The sequence below is a fragment of the Epinephelus lanceolatus genome, chromosome 23 (genome assembly GCF_041903045.1).
Source record: "Epinephelus lanceolatus isolate andai-2023 chromosome 23, ASM4190304v1, whole genome shotgun sequence".
NCBI classification, from domain to species: Eukaryota; Metazoa; Chordata; class Actinopteri; order Perciformes; family Serranidae; genus Epinephelus; species Epinephelus lanceolatus.
Window position 1 is genome coordinate 4,463,712 of NC_135756.1, and position 10,011 is coordinate 4,473,722.

General features: G+C 40.0%; 1 protein-coding gene across 1 annotated transcript; it reads left to right on the forward strand.

The window, feature by feature from the left end:
* The first annotated feature begins 4,012 nt into the window (after nt 1–4,012).
* On the forward strand, nt 4,013–10,011 carry crebl2 (cAMP responsive element binding protein-like 2). The gene is made up of 4 exons (XM_033614353.2): nt 4,013–4,148; nt 4,232–4,314; nt 5,519–5,716; nt 9,009–10,011. The coding sequence occupies exons 2-4, from the start codon at nt 4,300–4,302 to the stop codon at nt 9,162–9,164; spliced, it is 369 nt and encodes a 122-aa protein (XP_033470244.1). The 5' UTR covers nt 4,013–4,148; nt 4,232–4,299; the 3' UTR covers nt 9,165–10,011.

The following is a 10,011-nucleotide window of genomic DNA, read 5'->3' on the forward strand; positions in this document are numbered from 1 at the left end:
TTTTACTATTGAAGTCAAAATTATTATTATTATCAGAGATATTTAAACAAAAATTCAAAATTTTGAGTCTGAAAAAAAATTATTTTTAAAGCCAGAATTTTTACCATTTAGATTAAGAAAACAAGAATGAGAAATTCACTTTATAAGTCGGAATAACAAAACACTACCAAAAAAAAAAAAAAATGACTTACCAAGTGAAAATTATGAGACAGTCAGTGAAGTTACTGTCCAATTCTTTTGACTTTTTTTTTTTAACTTCTAAAATAATTTCTACTCTTTACTCACCGTCTCATAATTTCAACTCAGGCTATTTAATTAAGTTTTTCCATTTTCTTGGCAGCATTGAGCTTCCATACCTGTGAGGTTTTATCACACACTGTGGTTCTAACATGAATTAAAATATGAATCAAAATCACATGCGTGACACCTGATGAAGTTCATGTGGAGTCACGGACTCAGGGTCAGTTTGTTGTCTTCCCTCCATCCCATCAGCACCATTGTTGGTTTCCCGTAGCGACCGGCCTGTTGGAAAATCACCGTTTCCTCGGCGCTGCGGTTGCCATGGCGACATGCTGCGACAGCAAACCCGCGTCAGCATCAGACCAATAATTGTAGATGGACAGCATCATTTCCTTTTAAAGAGCGGACGTGTTGCAGAGAGAGCAGCTCGTCACGGTGTGTGAAGGTCGACAGGTGACACTGTCTAAATAATTATCAATAATTCATAACGAAACAAAAACTAGTTTATTGATAAGTTTTCACATGCAGTAGATTTGCTTTGGAGTATTGGTGCATGACATAAACATATTTATAGATAATGATATTAACAATAAAAGCGAGTATTGCTAAAAGTCAAGAGACATAAATATGATATGGAAGAAAATCCCATTAAAGTATTTTCAAATATATGTGCTATATATTTGAATAAAAGAAGTAGAAGTGGTAGTTACCCGCAGAAAAGGAACGTGCAGAATCTGACAATATGAAGTATAAAAAGATTGTGTGCATGTAAAGGGCACTGCACTGAAAAACAAGTGACACTTTAAATGTTAAGTTAGTTTCATGAAATATAAAAAAAAAGATTAAAACGTAATAGAAACAAAAATAAATAAATGAATAAAGAAGAATAGTGCAGGACTTAAAATCAATACAATAATTAAAAGTAGAGTAAAACCATCACTTCACCTGATAACTAATGTGGATTATTCAAATTAAAAAAAACACCTTTCTATTGTTATATTTCTATGTATCTATTTATTTTATCTAATTTTATTTTATTTTATTATACTGTTTTAACTCATGAATTGTGATGTTATATTTAGTCCTATAAATATTTTAGTAAAACGTTTCTGACAATTAATTTTGGCACCAATGAGAAAATTGTAAAGATGAAGAAAATATGAATTAAAGATGAATTAGCATATTGCTTTTAATGTTTTTAGTTCAAGTTCTTTATATACAGTACAGGCCAAAAGTTTGGACACACCTTCTCATTCAATGCGTTTTCTTTATTTTCATGACTATTTACATTGTAGATTCTCACTGAAGGCATCAAAACTATGAATGAACACATGTGGAGTTATGTACTTAACAAAAAAAGGTGAAATAACTGAAAACATGTTTTATATTCTAGTTTCTTCAAAATAGCCACCCTTTGCTCTGATTACTGCTTTGCACACTCTTGGCATTCTCTCCATGAGCTTCAAGAGGTAGTCACCTGAAATGGTTTTCCAACAGTCTTGAAGGAGTTCCCAGAGGTGTTTAGCACTTGTTGGCCCCTTTGCCTTCACTCTGCGGTCCAGCTCACCCCAAACCATCTGGATTGGGTTCAGGTCCGGTGACTGTGGAGGCCAGGTCATCTGCCGCAGCACTCCATCACTCTCCTTCTTGGTCAAATAGCCCTTACACAGCCTGGAGGTGTGTTTGGGGTCATTGTCCTGTTGAAAAATAAATGATCGTCCAACTAAACGCAAACCGGATGGGATGGCATGTCGCTGCAGGATGCTGTGGTAGCCATGCTGGTTCAGTGTGCCTTCAATTTTGAATAAATCCCCAACAGTGTCACCAGCAAAACACCCCCACACCATCACACCTCCTCCTCCATGCTTCACAGTGGGAACCAGGCATGTGGAATCCATCCGTTCACCTTTTCTGCGTCTCACAAAGACACGGCGGTTGGAACCAAAGATCTCAAATTTGGACTCATCAGACCAAAGCACAGATTTCCACTGGTCTAATGTCCATTCCTTGTGTTTCTTGGCCCAAACAAATCTCTTCTGCTTGTTGCCTCTCCTTAGCAGTGGTTTCCTAGCAGCTATTTGACCATGAAGGCCTGATTGGCGCAGTCTCCTCTTAACAGTTGTTCTAGAGATGGGTCTGCTGCTAGAACTCTGTGTGGCATTCATCTGGTCTCTGATCTGAGCTGCTGTTAACTTGCGATTTCTGAGGCTGGTGACTCGGATGAACTTATCCTCAGAAGCAGAGGTGACTCTTGGTCTTCCTTTCCTGGGTCGGTCCTCATGTGTGCCAGTTTCGTTGTAGCGCTTGATGGTTTTTGCGACTCCACTTGGGGACACATTTAAAGTTTTTGCAATTTTCTGGACTGACTGACCTTCATTTCTTAAAGTAATGATGGCCACTGGTTTTTCTTTAGTTAGCTGATTGGTTCTTGCCATAATATGAATTTTAACAGTTGTCCAATAGGGCTGTCGGCTGTGTATTAACCTGACTTCTGTACAACACAACTGATGGTCCCAACCCCATTGATAAAGCAAGAAATTCCACTAATTAACCCTGATAAGGCACACCTGTGAAGTGGAAACCATTTCAGGTGACTACCTCTTGAAGCTCATGGAGAGAATGCCAAGAGTGTGCAAAGCAGTAATCAGAGCAAAGGGTGGCTATTTTGAAGAAACTAGAATATAAAACATGTTTTCAGTTATTTCACCTTTTTTGTTAAGTACATAACTCCACATGTGTTCATTCATAGTTTTGATGCCTTCAGTGAGAATCTACAATGTAAATAGTCATGAAAATAAAGAAAACGCATTGAATGAGAAGGTGTGTCCAAACTTTTGGCCTGTACTGTAAATCATGTGCAAGAAATACAGAGGAGCTGTTGTTGGCAGTTAAAGTCTTAGATCTCAGGCTCCCTGAGCAAAGATCATGCAAGTAAAAACAAAATTAGAATCTGAAGTTAAAATAAGAAAAGATAGATAAATAATATAGTAAAAATTAAAAGTATACCATATAATAGTGCAAGTTAAAATAAGAGATAAAATATAATATGTTTTATTTTATTGATAAAAATAATAAAAATATATTTATCAAATTTTATTAATTAAATTATTCATTATTTTTATGAATTAAAAAATAAAATAACATTTTTTTCCCCTGTATTTTTTTTTTATTTGGTATTAATTTTTAAAACCATTTTATCTAACACTGGGAAGTTAGAGTGCTTCCAGTCCTGATTGTTTGCGGCCCAGTGTGAGTTAGATATTAGCTCAGTTAAAGATGACAGTGCTGCGTGATTGTAGAGTGGAGGAGGTGAAATGAAACAAAAACGTAACTTATGGTCTGTTTTTTTTATATATATTAATAGTCATTATAATATTGTAATATTAGTAGGCATTATAAAATAGAAGAGGGTCATGTTGTTTCATGGCAGCTCATCAAAGCACACAGAGCTTTAATTACAGTTTATTAACTTACAAATCCAGTAGTGGGCGATATTGCATAGTCTGATGAAGGCCCTACTCTGGAGTGCAGATCACATACAGTGGTGACAACTTTGTATTCAAATCCCCTGCTTATATAAATAACAGTGTGATGACACTGATGTCACAGGTCCAGCGGTGCATTGTGGGGCAGGGCCGCTCACAGCATGATGCACAAAGATGATGGGAATCTGAGCTGTGTCTTGCTCTTCTTGGTCTTTGCAAACTGGTGTGCACCAAAATGTGCCTGCAGTGCCTTCCCAGTGCAGTGCAGCCTGTTATGCTCTCCGGCACTGCTTTGTACGTTCATTTGATTCAATAAAGATTTATTGACAGAAAGAAAACACAAAGCACAACTGACGTCACCGCGTTACGTCAACAGGAAACACGATGTAAACACAGCTAAGCAACATCACGCCAACTATCTCGGTTAGCTATTGTCCGTTTTATTACCATGCGCGCGGATTAACCTTAACTGTATCTAATTATATTTTCTTATTGTTTATTCGCAGCTGTATCTCTGAACGGAGCTGTTAGCTGTGGTAGCTAACGCGAGAGCTAGCTGCCAGCCTTCACCAAAATGGATGATAACAAGGTAAGAAGCTAACGGCTAACGGCTAACTGTGGTTAAATACAGATAATTATCACAGTTTAATCGACGTTATGTTACAGCCAGGACGGTGTTAATGTTAGTTATCAAGTCAGGTACTAACTGTACGTTAACCAGTTAGTTTGTGAGGCCAGCAAAGGTTGAATATGTACGTTGTGCTGCTAACTGCAGCTAGCTAACTGTGTGACAGGGCTAGCTTGATATTATAACGTTGTAGAGAGTGGAAATGAAGCCATAACTCAGCGGGGATAGTGAGCTTTAAGTCCTTATTGTGGGCTGATGACATGTAGAGAAAGTAAGCACTCATATCTTTATTAAAATATATATATTTTAACAAGGTATTTTATTAGCTGCACAATAAAGTCATACAGAGCGCTAATAAACAATCACAGAAGGGACGAAAGAACAACCCCACACATCCATCAACACAAGAACAAAAAGAGCCAGACCAGTCAAAGGGAATTCAAAAGATAGAAAAAATAATATAATCAAAAATGACTTCAAATTAAAAAAGCACTTCTGAATATTACCCAAAAAAACAAAAACACAACATAATTTTGAACTCCTTTGCTGCTTGGCAAGAAGCCACGCTACTATTGACTTAAACACCACATTCCTTCGGAAAACTCTCTGGGACAATCCCTGCATCCCACATCTGATTACAGACGGAACTTTAAAAGCTTTGGTTAACAGCGGCATATCATACTTGCAGCAGCTGCTTAATCCCCTCTTTACTCTATGGGTCTCTGGCATGTTGGTTAGCTAGCTGACAGTTGTTAATACTCTCAGTTGCAAGTTAGATACACCTACAGTGGCTAAAACTAATGCAGTCTAACACTCCTGTAGTAAATCACCCTTTATAAAGCTGATAACGTTCAGTTTGTGTTGATTGAATAGTAGAATCTGTTTAGAGGATGTAGTTTGTGCTGCTGACTGTTGAATTGTATTACATTATATTGACTGGTGTCCCTATTATTTTGTCCACCCTGTTCTTATCTGTGAGGGTCAATGGATGTAGGAGGTGGGGACAGGTGGAGGAAGAGGGGATGGAGTTGATATAGGGTGTAATGAGAGAGTGGGAAAAATAGATTAATAAATGTTTAAAACAGACAGTAAATAAAAAGTCATAATTAATCTGCACGTTAACAGTGATCGTAGGTTGATCCATGACTCTGTGTTTTGTTGTCAGATGGTGGCTGGTAAAGTGAAGAAACCCGGCAAACGTGGCCGCAAACCTGCAAAGATCGACCTGAAGGCCAAACTGGAGCGAAGCCGTCAGAGCGCCAGAGAGTGCAGAGCGAGGAAGAAGCTGAGATACCAGTACCTGGAGGAACTGGTCTCCAGTAAGGAGAGAGCCATCTGTGCCCTGCGGGAGGAGCTGGAGATGGTAAAGACACATTTTCCTCATGTAGACATTGTAAAAATACAGATTTTTAAATCTTATCATCCCCTACACCATGAGAGAGAGAGGCGTGACTCAAAATGTAATGTTTAACTCGCTCAGATAAATCTTTAGTTTTCTCCTAAATGTGTTGGTGAATTAAAAAAACAGTAAGGAAGCTGTCTGGTTACAAACCTTTGTGAATCGGGTTGTTCTTAAACTGGGTTCTCGCCCACAAACATTTTGGAAAGAAGAAAATGTTGATGAATCTGACAAATTTTGTTTGTATTCAGAGGTTAAGATCAAATCTATGTGTACAAGTGTTTCATGATGAGCACCCTTCAGCTCTATTGTCCCCGTTATTAGTGTAATAATTATATATTAAGTTTGAATTCAGATTCAAACTAAGATATTTCAATCATAGAGGAACACATTAAAAAGATAACAAACAAAAACAAAGTTGGAAAAATGCTACAAAATCACAATCAGTGGCATTTTATTAAATCCTAAAACAAATAAGTAGCATTGAGATATAATCATTTATGTCGATCAGCCTGTGAGTCTACATCATTAGGTCTGATTAAGATAGAATATGTTGGAAAAAATATAAATTTCCTTTGAACAAAATCCTGTTTGTACAAAAAAGGTCAAAGAGAGCAGCGGCATCTGTAGCTGTCCTTTGGAAATAAATTATTATACTATCATCTTAAAACAAAGCATGTCCGACTGCACGAGTGAGAAGATGATGATCCGTTATATCAGTGGATCTCACTGGTTTTACTTCATTTAACTTGTGAGAACATTTCACCAGTGTTGGTTCATCACTGCCACCACAATGAATCTCAGCAGGTTCACTGAGTTCTGTCCATCATTTTATCGTGACTTGTGGAGTTAAAGAGTCGCGAGTGACAAAACATTTCCTGCAGTCAGAGCTCCAGCCTGTCAGCGAGGTAAGAAACAGGGTCTGAAAAGTGAAACCAATGCAGAGGTGCTTTAGGGGGTGATCACACAGAAATGAGACGCTAGAGACGCGGACGCTTCAAAGACACTTGAAATGCTAGAAGCGCTTATTCAGTGCACGCTAGCTACTGGCGTCTGACGCTCAAAAGTTGAAAATATTGTAACTTTTCAGCGTCTACGCGCGTCTAAAAAGAAGCGTCTACAAAAACGCGTGTCTAAAAAGAAGCCGGAAAAACGTCCATCTAAAAAGATGCTTGAACGCTGGTCAGACGCGGCGTATCATAGGAAAGCAATGGTTTTATTGGCTTCACGTTTCTGGCGTTTCATCTCAGTGTGATCGCTCCCTTAAACCTGCATTCTTTCTAATGGCCAGCAGGGGGCGACTCACCTGGTTTCAAAAAGAAGTCGTTGACCTTGTTGACCTTACATCTCACTTGATTTCTTACCTCAGAAAACATTATCCTGTTAAAGGATAGTCTGAGTGGGCGGAAGTTCGCTGCATAGATCAGCCTCTCATCGGGCGGAACGAGTCACCTGCCGCAGTCCCGCCCTACCACCTCCGGTTGTGTAGCAGTTTTCAACCGTTTTCAACATGTCCTTTACTAACTTTTGCAGTGTTTGATCTTGCAGGGATGTAGCCATTTTTCTGCCATGGTTTGCATCCTGTAGGTGATATTTTTGTGGGCGTGTTACACCAAAACCTGTTTCCCCCCGGCAATATTTTTGCAAACGCACCGTTGCTGTGGCACCACCCAGAACAACTGTGATTGGTTGAAAGAAATACAAGCAGCCAGGGCGTTTTTTTCCTCCAATCTTAAAGTGAGAGTCGGCCCAGCCAGACCTTTCTTTTCTTGAGAAAGGTCTGGTGAGCGAGACTAGTTAAAGGATAACTTCAGTATTTTTCAACCTGGGCCCTATTTCCCCATGTGTATGTGTGCGTATGATTCATAGGTACAACTCGTTTTAAAATTGGTTCAGTATTGAGGGAGGCGGATGCAGCCAGCAGCCGCGAAACAAGCTAAAACGGTAACAGGGACAAATGCGTCCCGTATAAGTTTGTGCATTAAAAGTGCTTTTTCTCGCCACTGACCGGTTCAGATCACCAGTGCTATCTCTGTGAATAGCATACTAAGCGTTTCGAACATTGTTTATATAACATTACCTCCACTGTGTCTGTAGCTCTCTCTACTCGTAGGACAGCTGTTTTCTTGAGGAAGAGGTGTTTCGGGATTGGATGTCTTCTCTTCTTCGGCTGGCAGTAGTCATCTTGGGAGAAGTGAGCACTGCAGACCCGATGGTCTGCAAGGCGCAGTGTCTGGACAGGAGTGTTAGCATCCATTTGTAGCACAACTAGCCACAACTTCAGCATCTCGCCGTCCGACAAAGGCAGCCTATGAAAGCTGTACGGGGTGTTGCGCGACATCCTGTTCTTGCAATTCAGATAAGCACAAACACGAACCATTGTTTTCAATCGATGCAGTAAAACTCTCAGCTGTACTCCGGGACAACCAGCGCCACTCTGAGCGGCGCTCAGCATGGCTCCTCTGTTTTCTTCCGGCAACAAGCAAAGCTCTTGCGAGATGACGTTACACACAGCTTCACAGAGGTGAAGGGTAAGGGAAACGCTTAGTATGCTATTTACAGAGATAGCACTGGCGATCTGAACTGGTCAGTGGCGAAAAAAAAAGCTTTATGTTTAAGTTTATGGTCTTGGTCACTGTCTTCTTCAATACAGCATGATGCTCATTTTGTAAAATTATGGTCCCATTTAGACTAAAATAAACGATTAGCATCACACGGCTAACGTTACCCAGCGGTTATTAGCAGGTGTAACAACAGAGTCCAGCTGCTCAGGTGTCAGTGTGAGATTAACGGTTTAGTGTTGGATGTTAACCACTGCTGCGTGACAAGTAGGCATGAGATCAGTTGTGTTGTGTTAGATCGTGCTAACCAGGCAGAGAGGGCAGGAGAAGGGCAGTCCTTAAGTGCTGTGTCAACCCCCAATCCCCCCACCATCACAACTGACCCTTCGCTAAATCCCACCACCAGAAGCATTTTCACTGACCCCGCATGGTCACTTCTGGCTCCAAAAATATCAAGATAGCGACGGCCAAAATGTTGAAGTCGAGGCTTCAGAATGGGAGTCCACGGGCGATATCACTGTGGCTACATTGAGTTCTTCTATACAGTCAGCAGGTGGTACACTGCTGATGTCCCACAGCTTCACAGATACTGTCACATCATCAGAAGCTGCACAAACATCTGGATTTTTATCATTTGGTAACAAAACACTATTTGTTCGTCACGTCCCTTTTATCTTTGTTGTTTTCTCCTGCAGTACAAGCAGTGGTGCTCAGCCATGGATCAGGGGAAGATCCCCTCAGAGATTAAAGCTCTGCTGACCGGAGACGAACAGAAAATGCCTCAAAGTGGCAGCAGCACCAAGATGTCCAAGAACAGCAAGAACAGCATCAGCAGCAATGGTCAGGGTTGAATCAGTCCGTCTGAGACTGAGAGACTGATGATATGAAGGAGGGAAACTGCTGCTGTCAATCATCATCAAGCAACACAAACTAACCTGCAGTCTCACAGCGATCTGCACATAGTAATAATCTTTGTTTCATAGATACACACGTACGTAGTCCCTAAAGTTTCAGACCATAGTAAGCTTCAACATTAACACATTTCTTCTGCAGTACACCGCTTCATCTGTCCTTCAGCAGAGACTGTTTCTGGTTTCTTTTCACAGGAAAAACAATGTAGTTATTCGGTGAATAAATCGTGTATGTGTATGGCTTCGGTGCTGCCCTTCATATTATATTTATACATATAAAGCACACTGTGGTTCGACAGTATATATTCTAAATGTGACCAATCATCTGCAGGTGTCTCCAAACAATAAGATGGTCGTCCTGCTGTAGCATTACAATAAAGATCAGAGGAATCTGAATGTACAGTGACGTTGATCAGAGGTCTGTTGGATATATTTTTGTATTTGTATTTTATATATCGGCTCAGAGGGAGCATGTTGTGTTTGTGAATGTTTGTTTCAGCAGAACGAGTTGGCGTCTGTAACCATAAATTCGACATAAGCAATGAGTAGGTTTACTTCCCACGGCTTCTGTTTACTGTGTGTTTCTCTCTGCTCACCTGGATCCAGTAGTCGCAGCATCATTTCTCTGTCACTGAGGTGATGAAACTCCTCGTGAACATTTGTGCACTTTTTTTTATATACGTATTTGGCAGAAGCACTTTGTTTAATGATTGTTTGAGGCTTTGCAACAATATCTGTGTCTGAACTCTTTGTTTGTTAAAGGAAATAAAAGTGTGTTTGACTGACC